The sequence below is a fragment of the Lethenteron reissneri genome, chromosome 41 (genome assembly GCF_015708825.2).
Source record: "Lethenteron reissneri isolate LAM-NWPU_2019-01 chromosome 41, ASM1570882v1, whole genome shotgun sequence".
Classification (NCBI taxonomy): domain Eukaryota; kingdom Metazoa; phylum Chordata; class Hyperoartia; order Petromyzontiformes; family Petromyzontidae; genus Lethenteron; species Lethenteron reissneri.
This window is the reverse complement of record NC_083819.1, coordinates 6,002,753-6,020,186: the sequence shown is the minus strand read 5'-3', so window position 1 is coordinate 6,020,186 and position 17,434 is coordinate 6,002,753. Positions and strand designations below refer to the sequence as shown.

At 51.3% G+C, this 17,434-nt stretch overlaps 1 protein-coding gene across 2 annotated transcripts in view; it reads right to left on the bottom strand.

The window, feature by feature from the left end:
• The window catches only part of LOC133352561 (ena/VASP-like protein), a 42,087-nt gene extending 25,233 nt beyond the window's left edge, over positions 1-16,854 (bottom strand). For both annotated transcript variants that reach the window (XM_061568277.1, XM_061568278.1), the window contains exon 1: positions 16,464-16,854. In XM_061568277.1, the coding sequence (XP_061424261.1) occupies positions 16,464-16,468 (5 nt within the window). In that variant the 5' untranslated portion in view covers positions 16,469-16,854. The remainder of the gene's footprint in view (positions 1-16,463) is intronic.
• Positions 16,855-17,434: the final 580 nt, after the last annotated feature.

Sequence of the window (17,434 nt, the reverse complement as noted above, 5' to 3'; positions counted from 1 at the left end):
CACCCTTGTGGCTCTCCGGCTCTAGAAACCGCTGCTTACTAGCGTGGTCCACAGCTGCAACTGTTGGCGATTGAAATTATCTATTAATCCATCGATTATGGCTTCAATCAGGCCGACGTAAAAAAAAACGCCCCGGAATGCGCCCGTTCTTTTCAGATTTCGGAAGCTGACGAAGCAGTGCTGAGCATCGATAGAGCGCTTGGATAGTCGGCCGCAATGCATAACCGGTGCTATAGGCTGCCTACGGGGTTTAGTGGTGCAGCAAAAGCTGTTGCGCTGCTGTAGCGCTGTGTCCCGTCACCAACCCCGTACTGATCAGAGTGGTGAAGTATGGCCAAACAATCCCCATGAAGGCCAAAGCATGCATGACGAGGCCCTCATTGGATCGATAAAAATTACCTTCACCGACCTGTATCGACCGAGCCCAGTCTGAGGCACCGGACCCCACTGACGTTACCCCATGGGCGGGGGAATCGAACCCAGGTCATCGGAATTGAATCCCCGCGCAAACATTCCTCACAGTTGGGCTCACGCCACGCACGCCCACGAGCTCCAATGAGAACCAATTTTGTTTTTTCCCTTGGTGAACTTTGAGCAAATCGCCGAGGGCTGCTCTGCGAATCCAGAGAAAGGCGTTTCACACAAACACAACAACACCACGGGGCGCGGTCGGCGAAAGGTTTTGGCGCTTCACGCCGATCAGAAAAACGCAAGGCCGTCAAAAGAGAAGGGGTCAGCGGCATCGATGCAACACGTAAACATTTACAACAAACCTGATCCTTGTATACAGAAATAATTACGGCGAGTTTGTCATTCGCTAAACAAGGTGTCTTTTTGGAAACAATGCGTCGTCAACCACGCCGATGTCGTCGGCTGCATCACTCGTTTTTGGGTTCTGGTTTCTTGCAAAGCGTTTCCCAAGTGTCGCAATGGAAAATTAGAAACTTTCCAGGAGCGTACGACTGTGGACATCCAGAACAGACCGGTCAACGTATAATGCCGCAATGCCCCTATCCACAAATACGAAGGTTGCATCGCGGCGAACCATCCCCACTGCTCCTGACGTGGTCATCTGGCTTGACCAACTGAAAGTGAATTTGTAGTTGTTGCTCTGAATGACATCCGAGTTTATTTTGCCCGGCTGCCTTACACGGGAGATCCGTGGTGCCGCGTGAGCATTGGGGCAGCAACAACAACGAGAACAAGAGAGGCAAAAACATCGATGCCGCAGAGAACGAGTACGGACAGGGTCCTTAAGGAACGCTGCAAAACTAACAAAAGAGAAATCGTGAAAAAACACCCACAAATGTTAAGCGGCAGTCTGCATTGTAGACACCTCCTACACCCACCGAGAACGCAACAGTGCCCAACAAAGTCCGATAACATGAACGCAAAAGGACCAGGCATATACTCGACTGGACTCAGCCTGCTATACTTGGGGCCCTCAATCCTCTGGGTTGATATGCATTTAGTACAGATTTATAGGAAGCCAACAATGGTTTTTCAATGGATATACCAGCCCCCGACATAGGAATGTGGAATCTCCACCAGTGGCAAAAACAATCGCTGTCAGTAAGGAGATAGTGCCATTCAATTTGAAAACATTCAAGTAAAAAAAACACATTTACCATCTCATTAGTACTGTTTCTAGTTGTTTTCCGTCTCATTTGCAGTTTTTTTGTTCAAACCGTTCGGCTAAATGTCAAATTAACATACAATTTACATATATAGTGCATAAATAACAGTTTCACCAGCACAATTCTACTAATTTATCATTCACACGGCTACTGAATTGAACTCTAAACGTGTGCACATGTAGACACACACACTTATTAATTAATTCGTTTGCTTCCAAACAATTTTTAGAGCATGCAAAGGAAGACGGAAGATTTCAGAAGAACACAGTTGACGTGAGCTTGCACACCACGGCTCTCCGTGGACCACCAGACCTGTTGTAGTGTTTCAAAGAGGGAAATAAAAATAACGACCAGCCAAAAACCTCGGCCCGCATTTTTTCTAATCTAGAGTTTCGCGGTCAAACCTCTCACGTGCAAGAAGCAGCAGCAGGTAGCGCCGATTAAACCCGAGCGTGAATAACATCTTATCTATACAGTACAATACGGGTGCTCGACTACAGCTGTTGCTTAAACTTGGCATGGCGACACACACACAGCGCCTAGCACAACGTGATAGGTGCTTTAAGAAGAAAACCCTGCCAAAACTGCCCCCCCCCGCCGCCTAAAGAATATACATCGCAAACGCTGGTTTAATACTTTCTAAAAACGTTTCATGCGTTTCAAAAAAATATTAATCACGTGTCTAATGCAATGCTTATTAGTGAGGTCGAATTGTTTACATTGTGGCAATGTACTTTTGATCGCGTGCCAAAACGTGTCACTCCCCTTTCCCCCACTCCGAAGTTCACTGACCAAAGCTGACCACCAGCGTTGCGTTGTAAGCCCCGGTGACTGTACGTCAGAGGTCGCAAACGGGTTTTGATTCCTTACCCGTACCCGGCCGCACCAGGGTCGCAAACAGGTACCCGTACCCTACCCGATACCCGGCTACCCGTACCCGGCCGGGTATTGGGTAGGGTACGGGTACCCGATTGCGACCTCTGGGATGAAGCCATGTTGCAGGCGCGGGTGGGTTGATTCTAGGAACTTGAATTGTGAGAAGAGACAAGAGGTTGGGAAATGAGTGACAAACAGTTACTCACCAGTGACTCACGGCCTACCCATACCCGGCTGCACCAGGGTCGCAAACGGGTACCCGTACCCGGGTACGGGTATCGGGTAGGGTATCGGGTACCCGGTTGCGACCTCTGCTGTACGTCGTTGAGGTGGTTGGCCTCTTGCTAAAAGGTCTCGCTCGGAAAAAGCCCTGCCCCACGTGGCAGGCTTCCACACTTTTGCCAATTATCACATCGCGTGATTTCTATTACAACAGTATTTGCATTTGAAAGGGGGAGATCGATGAGCGTGAATAGGAGAGCCGTGGCGGGGTGCAAGGCGCCGAGTGTGTTCGAGACCCGGACATGCCGAACCAAAGCGCCCCGAAATGCGATTACAACCCTTTTTTTATTGCGACCCGCGTAGATTTTATGTATAAACAAATCCCACCTTTGACCCACGGGCAGAGAGCCGCAACTATGGCTTAAGGCTTTATGGATGAAGCGTAGGCATTAGCAGCGTTAGAAAGGCAGCCAATAGGCTTTCCGCGAGAGCTGCAAGTCGCAGGCTAACGCGAGAAATTAATCCGCCAGCGGAGGAGACGGCTGCTGATGTAGATGCAGAGCAAACACCTTCAATTTCACATTCAGGTGGTCAAGTCAGATAACCGCGTCACGAGTCGCGGAGTGTATCGCTGTGACGTCTCCTTCGTATTTGTGGATCGGGCATTGGCGCAGTTGGGGGCACATGCACTGGATTACAGAGAATGGAGGTTACTGAGCCCCCAGGCCTCACTCAAATGAGGGCCCTACAATGGGCATGTGGGTGGTAGAGTAAGGGCTCGACACGACATTCCGCCTTAAGCGTCCAGAAACCTGCCTCTAGCGTCCAGAAACCTACAGGAAACCTACAGGTTTCTGGACGCTACAGGCAACCCAAGAGACAAGCAGCGGAGTTGGCACTCACGATACTCAAGCCCAGGGGGAAGAACTACATCCAGAAGTTGGGACACTGCAAGAGTAAAACTTGGAAGTGGGATACCGACGGTGCAACAGTTCTTAGATCTAGCAGGAGGGAAGCAAGACGAGCGGGTGAAGTGTGACGGCATGCACAGCCACCGCCGTGTTGGTGACCTCTTTTGACACCGATGCCGATCTCGAAAATGCAATCGAAACGTCCGAACGAGGGCTTCACACGGGGGAGGCAGCGGGAGGACACCTCGGCCACACACCTGGCTCGCTGCACGCGCAAGCACAGCAGCCGCTAATGCAACCGCGGACCTTGGAAGAGGCTTATCTGGCCGCGAATGAGGAGGGGTTGCAGGTGCAGATTACCAGGCTGCGAGGCTGATTAATGATGTAATATAGCGGACGCACCACAGGGGCCACCCGAATCGCTCTGCACGCGTCCACCTACTGTAAACCCAGCCGCTATGCTGTATCACCACTTGAAGCTTATCCTGTTGAACTGTATCGACATCGGTGTATTGATCCTTTCACTAGCTCTCAAAAGCGCGCATTTATAGACTACTGTATGGAATTAGGTACGGCTGAATTCAACAGCTTTGGCTGCGCTGATAGCCAGTCGTGTGTGTACAAGAACTCAGGACATGCGGGTCAACGGTTGGTTAAAGCAGAATAAATACACCTAGGGTCACACTGTTAGGGGTATTTTGGGCCACTGCCCTTATTCAGTGGCGTATTTACGAAGTGAAATGTTGAAGAACGGCGAGGTAAAATGTGTTTACGTATAATTAACATGCATGCGTAAGCACGAATAAGCAAACGCTGTGAGCTGCAGTCTGTTCCAACCGTTGCGTACATCTTGAACGGGCCAAAGAGACACAAAGTAACATGACTACTAACTTAAGGATACACAATAACAGTTTTGTTGTACACAATCGACGCCAAGGACAAATGCTTGAGAAGATACAACAATAAACATTAATAATTAAGCATTGAGCAGCAGCAGGAGGAGGGGTAATTCTTAACCTTTTTTTCATTTTTTTTTAAGCGGACCCACCACAACAGCGGTCAATGCGGAGCTGATAAACTCCCCCACCGGATACGCGCTAGACGAAATGCACACAGCACGCACTCGCAACATAAACACGGCGCGGGTCGAGTATTATTACATAGGCTGCGGCTGCTGGGCAGAACAAGGAGGAAGTCCGTGTCCGAACTGGCAGAACAATCACGGGCAAGTTTGCGCACGGCCGGACGGGCAAACATTGCCAGTGATCTGAGCCGAATGGAGTTTAGAGGATCGGCAGCCCGGGCAGAGTGCCCGTCTGTTCCACCGCGTGCCCCGCCATGTCCGAACAGAAATGCGCCAGGCAGGCAGGGCATCACACACGCTCCTCGGCACCAATAAGGCAGAGGGCCCTCAAACACGCCAAACTATTCTGCACGTTCTGCCTGCCAGCAGCGCGTGGTGGGGGGCGAGCAAGTTGCAGCACCTCGGTAGGTGAAAGATATGAAATAATTAAGTGCCTCTGTCTGGGTGGGGCAGGAATGTGTTTTTTTGTCTTTTGTCGGCCAGTGCGTGCTTGTTTGAGCGACTAAACTGTGTTCTGCGACTCATAAAAGGCGGGTTAAGTAAGCGAGTCAATGTTCTCCTTATGGTACTTGCGATGCCGGCCCGGTGGGGCCCGGTTTAACAAAGGTCACGTGTGGCGAACTGTGCCAAAGGAGCGCAGCCTCTGCAAAATAAGAAAATGTCCATCTTTTAAAAAGAAAATCAGAACTACTTGCAACGAGCAAGCGCAACAACGCCGACTTCGTTCCCAATTCCTTCTCAAGAGTTGCGCAACTGCGCGGAAACTTCAACAGCGGCGGGGGGGGGTCACCCTTTGGTAGTTTCAGCGTGAAAATACTCAGAGACCCCCCCCCCTAGCGCGAACAACACCATTTAAATGCTGGGGGGGGGGGGAGAGAAAGCCTGCCCAAAGCCGAGAGCTGCAACCTCATTCCGCATTACGCAGCAAGGTGGGGCACAAACTTGTAAAACCCGAACAGACGCGGCTCCCGGAGCGCCCCGTGCTTTGCCCAAATTAGGAAGTTGTTGCTCTCCCTTGCCGAGGCAAAAGCGACGAGACAATCCCTAAAACACTTTGGCGTAAAAAAATAAATAATATAAACCACCACCCCCCCCGCCCCCAGTGACTGCGCCGCGGCGGTGAAGCGAGCAGACTTCTCCTTGCCGACTCATAAAGTGGAAGTTTAAAACGGAAGGCCACCTTGCGACGGGGAAGCGTTTATATTCTTTGCTTCCTAACATCAAAATGTGCTAAGGTCGGCCCCCTGCGCCAAAGGGACCCCCCTCCCCGTCCCACACCAGCCCCCCCCCCCCGCCACTACAGTAGTAGAAAGCTTTGGCGCAGAAGTCGCAAATGGGTTTTGATTCCATACCCGTACCCGGCCGCACCAGGGTCGCAAACGGGTACCCGTACCCGGCCGAGTACGGGTAGGGTACGGGTATCGGGTACCTGATTGCGACCTCTGGGATGAAGCCATGTTGCAGGCGCGGGTGGGTTGATTCTAGGAACTTGAATTGTGAGAAGAGACAAGACGTTGGGAAATGAGTGACAAACAGTTACTCACCAGTGACTCACGGCCTACCCGTACTCGGCCGCACCAGGGTCGCAAACGGGTACCCGTACCCGGCCGGGTACGGGTAGCCAGGTATCGGGTAGGGTACGGGTATCTGGTACCCGGCTGCGACCTCTGCTTTGGCGACTGCGTTTGCAGCAAAGGGCGAATTCCATTTCGCGCCGCGAGGATTCCTCGTTCACAATGTTATCACAGCGCAGCGTCTGGCCACGGATGAGAGCAAACTTTCGCTCCCTCCCCCCCCCTTTGTTTAATTCAATTAACTGCTCCACTTATTTGATTTGATTAAGCGGCTCCAAGAGAAACCTATACTTGCACCCACGACCACGGCTTACCCCCGCTTGCGACGAATCTACTTTTGGGTAACAAGTCAGCATTTCCTGAGAGTGGACTGCACATTTGATATAATTAAATTCATGGCAGGGCAGAAACATTTTTAAAACAGTTGATGCTCAACTGATAGCCCTTCATTTGCAGTACATCGTGGAGCATTTTATAGTTCCCGGCTCAGGGCTTGTCTGCCTTTTTAAGGCACCGCACGGAGGGTATGGAAAAGTTCCTGGAAATTCTGCCTCGTGTTTGCCGTGCGCTTCCGGCCCCTTTAAAAAATCTCGAGCAGAAGATGCCCTTCCACCTCGTACCGTACACCTAGCAGCCCCCCCCCCCCCACTCCACAATCATTCGTGACTTGACATCCCCATGTGGTCCTTGTTAAAGACATTTTAAAAAATACACCCCATCAATAATTCGGGACGACGGTCACTCGTGCACGGTCGGGCTTGCACGTTGCTACCTAATGGGCTCCCAATGCCAAAGTTCACATCACAAAGGGTGAAAATAACAATAACAACAAGCGACAAGAATGCTTTAGCGTAAAAAAAATTCAAGGGAGAGTTGTATTGTGAATTCTTGGCAAGCGCGTTTAAAATGCTCGACTCCTTTGTCTGTCGCTACATGTGCAGCTCAAACAGCAACAGAGGGAAGGGTCTGTGGCCCCTGCCTGGCTTTGTGCGCGGCATTAACGACCAGCTTTTGTGCGGCAGGTACATAGACCAACACAATATGCCCTGGGCACTTTGTGGCACAATTCTGTACTTTTACAGATTACAGAAGGCTTTATGCATGCCTCTATATGCGTGGGATTACCGACACTGTATGTATTTTAAGTGGCTTTAAGGGATAATGGCCGGTGGATGAGAACTGCTTTGCGGCAGCAAAAGGAGGGAAAGTGTCCAAGAGAACGTCCAAAGTAGAGACGGAGCGATGATATCAGCTCATGTGCAGGTGCTGGGTGTTACATTGTGTGACCGTGATGAATGGCTATGCTTAAAAGGGGGTCTTCATCCAGCAGTGGGTTGATGATGGTTGATGGTGATGATGACGTGCTTGCAACGTCCTATATACGTGGGGTGGAGTGGTAGTGCAGTGATTAGCGTACTGTACGATGAGAAATTCCCAGCCACGGCTTTAACATTATTGGCAAGAGTTATCTGTCCTACTCCTCACCAACCTCTGCGCTCGGCAGTGTGGTGAAGCATCTCAAGCAACGCGCATGACCATCACATCACGGCATGGCGAAGCCCTAATCCATCAGTGGATTTAAATTCTGGAAAGTAAATACACACAGCCAAATCATGCTCCAGCATTAACTGGCATCTGACCTATGGAGAATATAGAGAACATGTTAATAGTAAAAAAAAATTACATGAATTATTTTAGAACTCTCAAAGTGACCATGAGAGCTGAATCTCCAGCCTCTGTGAATTTCCCGAGAAGGCGACCCATGCAACAAAGGCACGTTATACACAGAAAATTGCGTACGTGATCTCAGTCTTCCTCCAACAGCTTCTGGAGTCCATGAAATAAGGCCACTCGTGAAAGCAAAAATATTGCCCGCCGACTGCAAGGCGCCAGAAGCACACGTCAAGGGCAAATGCGTCGCGTCATTTCGTCAATGCCAGCAGCATTATTTGGTTCACACTTTCGCAAGGAAAATTACTCGGGACTCAAAGCTGCGTCGCGACTGTTGTGCTCTACTCGCCCTGCTTATACATGTGGCAGCTATGAATGCGCGGGAAGGGGGTGGGGAGGGGGGGGAAACACGCAGATATACAACCTCAACGCGAATGACAAATGAATTTGGCAAAGTGCCCGAGACAAACAACAACTCTGCACGCCACCTGCCCGGTCTAGATACTGGCAGGAGATGAGCAAGAAATAATACTACCGTGTGCAAAGACAATGACGATGGTGGTGGTGGTGTTGTCGGTGATCATGTTGATGACTGTGAGGATGATGTATTAAAAAGGGCCTGCCAGGCGAAGAGGTGTATGTGTATTCAGTTTACAGAACACACAAGTGACAATGGAGTGGAGCCGAGGACTGACAGCACACACCAGCAAGTCTGCCCGCGATAAGACCCATATAGCTGGCATTCCTCTCTCCCACTGCAGCTGTTAATCTAAAGGATGCCTAACTGCAGTCAAACGACGGGCTACTGTACAGTTCATGTATATTTCATCTCACTTCTTACGTTTTGAGCCAGTTGGCGTATCAACATATAAACACACAAACAAGCACAAGTCAAACGGCGTTTGATCTCCAAAGGCCGTTTCGATACATCCAAAATATGATACGCAAGAAATCCCACGAAATCGTCACCAAGGATCTAATTATCCAACGATACAGGCACGATGAGAAGCATGGAGGGGGGGAGGGGGGGAGGGGGCAAGGGCGGGCACGTCAAACCCAGGAAAAAGTTAACGGCGCTCTGGCAGTGCGAGCTGAGTACGAGTCAGAGGCAGCAAACGGGTTTTGATTCCTTACCCGTACCCAGCCGGGTACGGGTACCCGTTCCCTACCCGTACCCATACCCTACCCTAAATGAGTGACAAACGGTTACTCACCAGTGACTCACGGCCTACCCGTACCCGGCCGCACCAGGGTTGCAAACGGCTACCCGTACCCAGCCGGGTACGGGTATCGGGTATCGGGTACCTGATTGCGACCTCTGGGATGAAGCCATGTTGCAGGCGCGGGTGGGTTGATTCTAGGAACTTGAATTGTGAGAAGAGACAAGATGTTGGGAAATGAGTGACAAACAGTTACTCACCAGTGACTCACGGCCTACCCATACCCGTACCCGGCCGCACCAGGGTCGCAAACGGGTACCCGTACGGGTAGCCGGGTATCGGGTAGGGTACGGGTATCGGGTACCCGGTTGCGACCTCTGGTACGAGTAGCATCTATCAGTCCAGGGTTCTCCGTGCCAGCACCATCAGGCGTGAGCGCAGTGTGGTGCGCATCGAAGCGCCAACAATGGGAATCCGAAACCACCCCTGGGGAGCCAACATCGCTGGAGGGTTAAGGTGGTAATATCGTATTAGATTTCTGGCGCGTATGTAGACTGGTGACTTCTACACCCGTTTTCATCACGGTAACCCCTAAACTTCAATTCACGCAAACTGCGGGGAACGGTGGCGCAGTGATTAACTCACTTCTGTGAAATCCGACAGACGACCTGAATTTGATTCCCAGCCAGAGCCAACACCAGTGGCGAGTGCTCCTCCAACTTCTCTTTCAACAACCAGCACCTGAACAGCGTGGTCAAGTATGGTCAACACAACCCCTACATAATGCTGTGGGGAAGCTTTCATCCAGCAGTGGCTTGACAAATGGCTGTAAATTATGCATTAATATTACATGGCATGGTAGATAGATGTAACAAAGTGGTGCTACCCTATCAAGCATTTTGTCAAAGCTTACTGGCAATCCAAAACACAAGGTACATGTGTGTGCATTTATATACAAATCCACGTCCTTTTTAGCGTAATGTAAAATGCGGTCTTTGTACAAAATAAATAAATAACGCACATGGTTCCGAGAATTTCTTCAGCAGCCATTTTTAAATGACCCAAAACATCACCAAAGACGGATCTTCAAAGTCTGGCTACCGGAAGTTCCCCAAAAGTGCTCTCAAGGGGCAGCGCTCAGCAAGAGCCGTCTTGCCAATGTGGGCGCACTTTCACAGCGCCGATTGCTAATCCACGTGTCTGGAAATGGCTGTAAGCAGCAAACGCCTTACTTTTTACCGTGCCTGTAGGACTTAGACGACACAATCCCATCCCGCCCGCCCGCGCGAGACAGCGGACTGTAAATGTATTTTTTGTTACTTTTCTTTAGTGCTTAATTTACAGCTCTTTGTCAATTCACTCCTGGACAAAGTCCTCCCCCCATGCCTTTGCGGCGACGGGGTTAGTGTGACCATTCTTCACCGCGCCGTTCAGTGCGGGTCAGCGAAGGTGGGGGTTGGGGGGACCGGTTCAAATATCGAACTTGGGCCGCCAGGTTCGTGAGCGCAGCCCTGCTAGCCACTGGGTGCCACCGCACTCTGCCCTTATTTCTTACACCAAACAAAAGCCCGGTCCTTCCCTTCGCCTCATCATCACTTACGGCACACGCGCGTTGAATAAAGCCGATTCGTACCGCCGTGCCCATTTTTCAAGTGTCTCCACGCACGGCCGTGAAGTCCGTCCGGCATACGGGGGGGGGGGGGGTGTAGATGGAGATGGTGGAGAGGGGGGAGCGGGGCGGAGTTTCTAACAAAATGTTCCTGCGCCTGTTCACTTTTTCGTTCAGTCAGCACCGTGACTGTAATTTGTGCGGAACAACAGCTGTGCCCGCTCAGCTGTCCGCTCTTCACTGGCTCGCTCGTTCAAACACACACACACAGGGTCCTGTCTCGTCACCAGGACCCCGTCCCAGCCGAATAAGCCTATTCAACAGTAATTTTTGTTATTATTCCACCCGTATTTATCTTTATTTACTTACACACACGCGAAGACAAAGAGGCCCGTTTATAGGGAAATTAAATATACCGTACTGGTAGAACGACCATGAGACCACGAGTCCTTTCCTATTCTCTTGTTGAGAAGTACCACCATCGTGCACTCTGTAATGTAACCGACATGTGCACATCCTTTTATGAATTCACAAATAGCCTCCATGTGGGTAATGGGAGATATTTGAGCGTAATTCACCTACAATGATCAGTGCCGATTGGTGCGAATGGAGAGCATAGATGTTCATAAAATAGGTTTTTGGGTCAGATCGCGTTATTTATAAATTTGTCGTAACCCTCCACCACCCGATACGGCCAAACAGTAAAAAAATCAATAATGTGTTAGCATACAAGTACGGTACAACAATGGATTATTTTCCTCGACGGACCTCTGCTGCCCAAAGTGTAGCCCTGGAGCCCATAACACCTGTTACGTGTGGCATGTCGACCAGCCCAGGCCCAAAGTCTTGGCGCTGCGTTTTTTTCTTCCGAGACCCAATGGGATCGGGTGTATTCGGGGCAGTTTGGTCGTTGGGTCAAACCAAAACCCAAAAATAAAAAAAGCAACCAGTCGGCACACCACCTGAACCAATCGAGTTATCCGAGACGGATTCCCGCAGATCAAGTCCACTTTGAGGATGACACTGCCTGACGGGACCTGACAAGTCACCGCTCAAGGAGCAACGCAAAGAATTTAGTAAAGGAATTAAGTGCTGGCCTCAGGTGCACCTACAAGCTGTCCTCCCACGCAAACGTCACTGACGTTGTTGCCTCTGACTGGTGTCTGACCACAGCGCCCCGTCGGCGCCCAGGAGGTCCTCGACTCACTCGGCCACGTTCAACGATAAACCTGGCGTGACGAGCAACGCTTTGTAGCGAGCGGCGTGCAAATGAACACGGGGGCACTTATAATTAAATAAAGAAACTTAAAAACACACAATCGGTGCCGCCGCCGCGCTCGCCAAACGCCAAGGGCTCGATACGCACGGACAGAGCCTCAAGTGTTTGCCGGAGAAAGCTAAAGCACCCTTCGGGAAGGCAGCAGGATGACCAAATACAGTAAGGCGCTCCACTCCACATGCACAGCAAAAAACCCATCCTGCTTTGGGCACGGTGAGAGACACTCGCCGCGTATTTCATCGGCGCTTTAGCGTGGTGCCGCGAACGGTAACGCGCCACCCCATGTGCTTTACAGCTGTGCCACACGTCGTTTAGGGACGACGTCAAATTTTCACTCAGTTCTTGAAGAAGTTCCCAGATTCGAGGAAGTGCAACATCGTGGGCACGCAACTCGCAGTGACAACCCCGACAACACGTCGGGAAAGCGTGCGCTGTACAACCGTGATAACCCTACGTGGTGGGATTAAGCACTGTTAAAAGTTCATCTTCTTGGTTTTTTTCGGTAAAGTCACGTAGAAGGGAAATAATAAAATAATAAAAATAAAACATAATAAAATAATTCTCACGACGTTTCGGCTACAACGCAAGCAGCCGTCTTCAGGTGAAGAATGAGACACTGCCAAGCTAGGAGCTTATATATAAGTTGGGTTGGAGGTGGAAGAAGAGCGCCTTAACAAAAGAATGTGCATATCAAAAAAAAACAAGAAGATGAATCCCTGCAGTCACGAAAGCTTTAAATCTGTTAAAAGTTGTCGAGGATGCCGTTTTACCCTGGAAAAAAAATCCTCGTGGAAGAGATGGAAATACGAATTTCAACCACACTAACCTGCGGTGGGGGGGGGGGGGTGGTCTTTTTTGTAGCCGGGATGGGTGGGGGCGCAAGTGGCATTACGATGGAATGACATGCGGGTTTACAAGTGAATTGACCTCCACATATTTAACATGATTTACCAGCAGGGCCAACAGTGGAGGACCTGGCCTGTTACATTTACCATGCAGCAGGCGTGTTACGCTGGAGAGGACACGCAAATCCTGGAGAAGGAAAAGAGGCAATATCAAAGAAGAGAAACATAATTTCGACTTTATGTTACACACACGTGTCCAGTGGAGAAGAATAACAAAGTTAATGTTAATCTAGTATCTGTGCAGTAAATGTAATTGCGGGCAATTTACCAAGGGGTGGGGTAATCAAAACAACATGTGGGACAGACTCATTATCATGAGCAAACACACCTGGCCTCAGGGGAGGTTGAAGAGGAGAGGTGATTGTGTTTGATGGGGGGGGGGGGGGTCACCGAGGATAAACTCAGACAATCTCTCCCACATTGAATCTGGAGCACAGGTTTTAAAACCCTTTGCAAGGGCACCACTAAATTGCTCCTCAACAGAGCAGCTCTGCCATGCAAACTCTTCCCATGGTCCACAGTGGTTAGAATTCTACAGCATCAGACACTTATGCGTGTCCGTTTACGTAGAAGTTTTAACTTAAAAGTTATTTTACTCTGATCAGCCTAAAAATAAGCTGACCAAGCCGGCTTGCGTCTGAGGGAATTTATAACTTAACACCAAGTTATGTTCGTGCAATATTTTCAATAACCTTACGCGACACCGTTATTCTTTTTACGATTAATATTTGCTTGATTGCTGTACTGTCCTTCATTTTACATCATTGCATTTGTCATTTTGGTGACCGGGGGCATTCTTGTCTCGTCAAATCTCACCTAGTTAAATGAAATAAATTTGAAACTCGAATTATCATCACCAGCACTACCACCGATCACATAATCTCGACCACCAGTATCGCATCGGTCTCTCATTCACGAGCCACGCAACTCTTGAGAACAGCGCATCCTTCTGAACTTTCGCAACGCCTCTGGGTCACCTTTTCGCCGAGCATTTACTTCCACCCTAAAGAATGCGGCCAGGGCCACTCTGGCAACGGGGCGTTGTCCGCAGCCCTCGCTCGCGAACCGTTCACATCTCCCCCCCACCAGAGCCCTCATGGCAACTCACGACCGTTCGTTAAACTTTAACCCGAAGTGTAAAAAAAACCGCGGGTAGGCACACGGGCGCCAACGACGCCAACGACGCCAACTCATAACGAGGGGACGCGTGGGAAAGTGACAGAATAGGCGGGGAAGGGGGGGGGTAGAATATTAACCCGAAAGAAAAGCGGGGCCTTCACACCTCACAAGTATTAATTTCAAATTTGTTCACGGGACTGTGCCACGTTCAGGCAAGAGTTGGCAGCTGACGGTCAACGCCACTGCACACCTCAGTGGCTAAAAGCCCTCTCGCTCTCTCGCTCTCTCTCGACTTTCAACCTGATGTAACGCGTTTGGCTGTGACAATATCCCCATAATCATCATCATCACCGTCGTCACTTCAGGTGAGACACGTGTCACACTTAGCAGAAGACACAACAAACGCTTTCACTTATTAATGATACACGTACGTTCTCCCCCCCCCCACACACACAACGACTTCGCTTTGTAAGGTGATCCAGTATCCGTTTGTTTCTGTGTGCTTGCTGAGAAACTGCAGAGGAGGAGGGATGACACATTTTTTTGAGATCGCAGGCTCCCCGGTGACGGGGCCTAGAAGGTCACTCCGGGCAAACAAGTGGTAGGGAGGGGGGTGGAGATCACAGTGCAGTGTGATAGCCATGAGTCAACTTTGCTCCCCACCAGCTCCTAGACCTGTACAGCGACGTGTGGGAAGAAAAAAGAACACACGACACACGCACAAAGGGAAGCCCGGCCACAACAATTCATTTCCTCGTCCTTTTGCAAAAGTCAGGTGAGAGGCTATGTCTCGTAACTCAAGTACACACGGGGGTTCATGTATGAGGGCAGATTCCTTTCTTGCGTGTCGCAATTCTTCATCTCGTTCTTAAATCGGGAGGCCATATAAAGTTGCGTTTCGCCGTAGTAACCGTACGAGTTAAACTCGAAAACTGTGGTCCTGAAAATGAACCCATCCCCCAACATTGTAGACCCTGGGATTTAACACGTAGTTATAAAAGCCTCCCGTTCACACGGAAGCCAAATTGACACAACGACCACAGCAAATCTGAGCGTAACCACGAATAACAGCAGCACCTTCACCACGACTGATCAACATTCCAATAACCGACATCACATACAAAGATCCCCCCAGTATACACTGTTGGGGAAAGTGCTGTTATAGTGGGGGGCACCTATTACGGATAGTATGGCACGGCCAGACACCGCCTTTGTCACCCCTAGTGCCAAATTCACACACTGCACCATGTTACTACATTTAAGACGGAGTCCACATCGATGGGAGGCTCAGAACCGATGTTAGCTGTGGTCAGGAAACGAACTTGGGTCACTCACTGGGTTGGGAAGCCACAGTTCGTCGACCACTGCACTACACACTTTCCACAACACTCTCTAAGGCCAACATCACCAGAATCTAGCACCATTGTTTTGCCACAAAACGTGTCCAACATCACCAACACCTTTACCACCATCACAACAACAATTATCAACATGAATTACATGAACATGCGCAACAACATTATCGGTGGCAACACTTACAGCATCATTAGTCACCCACATCAGTGTGTGACACCAACACGAGGTAGCCGTCAACATCACCATCAATAGAACCACTTGAACATCACCATCGCTTTCGTAACCCTGATCACCGTCACACTCATCACCGCGAAAATCACCATGGGCACAAATGTCATTACTACGAGCCAATGCCATCCAACATCACATCATTGCCACCGTCACCCCCGTAATTACAAACCATCACGACCACCAACATCACCACTCCCACCACTAACATGCACCATCACCACTACCACAACCACCACCACGAGCACCACCACAACCACCACCACGAGCACCACCACAACCACCATCACCACTACCACCATCACCACCACCCCTACCACCACCTCCACCAGCAGTAGCACCACCAGAATTCTACCATCACCACCACCCCTACCACCACCTCCACCAGCAGTAGCACCACCAGAATTCTACCATCACCACCACCCCTACCACCACCTCCACCAGCAGTAGCACCACCACGAGCACCACCATAATTCTACCATCACCACCACCATCACCAACTCCACCACCATCACCAACTCCACCAGCAGTAGCTCCACCACGAGCACCACCAAAATTCTAGCATCACCACCACCACCACCATCATCATCATAACTTACAAGACCACCAACCTAAGCATCACCCATTAGCCGGGCACCACCACAACATGAACACCATAAACACCATGCACCACCAACATAACCGTCCCCACCGCCACCACCATCGTTCGCAAACCAGCACCATCACCCCAGACACCACCATCATCCGCGCAATCGTCATCCCCCCACCCACCACCACCAACCATCATCATCAACAACAATAGAAGAAACACAAAGTCCATCCGCCCGCTTACCTCATGGTGCCACCGGCTGCAGCTGCAGGGGGAGACGGGCACGGGGCTGTCGGGACGATGTCTCTCTACCCAGGGGGGTGGTGGTGGTGGTAATGGGACCGGTCCCAACAACCAGAACCAGCGGGACCGGTAACCAATCACTCCGCAAATCCCGCCTTCTGAATAGAAACCCCGGCCTCTGTCAGACTGCTTCAAGGTGGTACCCCGCGCCTATTCCTTCTGTATTGTACAGCCGCGTGTGAGGGCGAGGCAGCGAGGGAGATGGGCCAAGCAAAACGATCCGAAGCGGGGACCGAGAGACTGGGGCTGCCGAGGTAGCGCGGAACCTCGGCGGAAACGGCGAGAGGCCTTCCCGCTCCCCGGTGCAGAGGGGCACGGGTGCGCACAAGCCCCCGCCCACATTCACAAGCCCCCCCCCCCCATGCACAAGCCCCGCCCCCTCCCATTCACAAGCCCCGCCCCCCATTCACAATCCCCGCCCCCCCCGTGCACAAGCCCCGCCCCCCCACGCACAAGCCCCGCCCCCCCATGCACAAGCCCCGCCCCCTCCCATTCACAAGCCCCGCCCCCTCCCATTCACAAGTCCCGCCCCCTATTCACAATCCCCGCCCCCCCGTGCACAATCCCCGCCCCCCCACGCACAAGCCCCGCCCCCCCATGCACAAGCCCCGCCCCCTCCCATTCACAAGCCCCGCCCCCCATTCACAATCCCCGCCCCCCCCCGTGCACAAGCCCCGCCCCCCCATGCACAAGCCCCGCCCCCCATGCACAAGCCCCGCCCCCCATGCACAAGCCCCGCCCCCCATTCACAATCCCCGCCCCCCCGTGCACAAGCCCCGCCCCCCCCCCGTGCACAAGCCCCGCCCCCTCCCATTCACAAGCCCCGCCCCCCCCCACGCACAAGCCCCGCCCCCCCACGCACAAGCCCCGCCCCCCCCCCCATGCACAAGCCCCGCCCCCATTCACAAGCC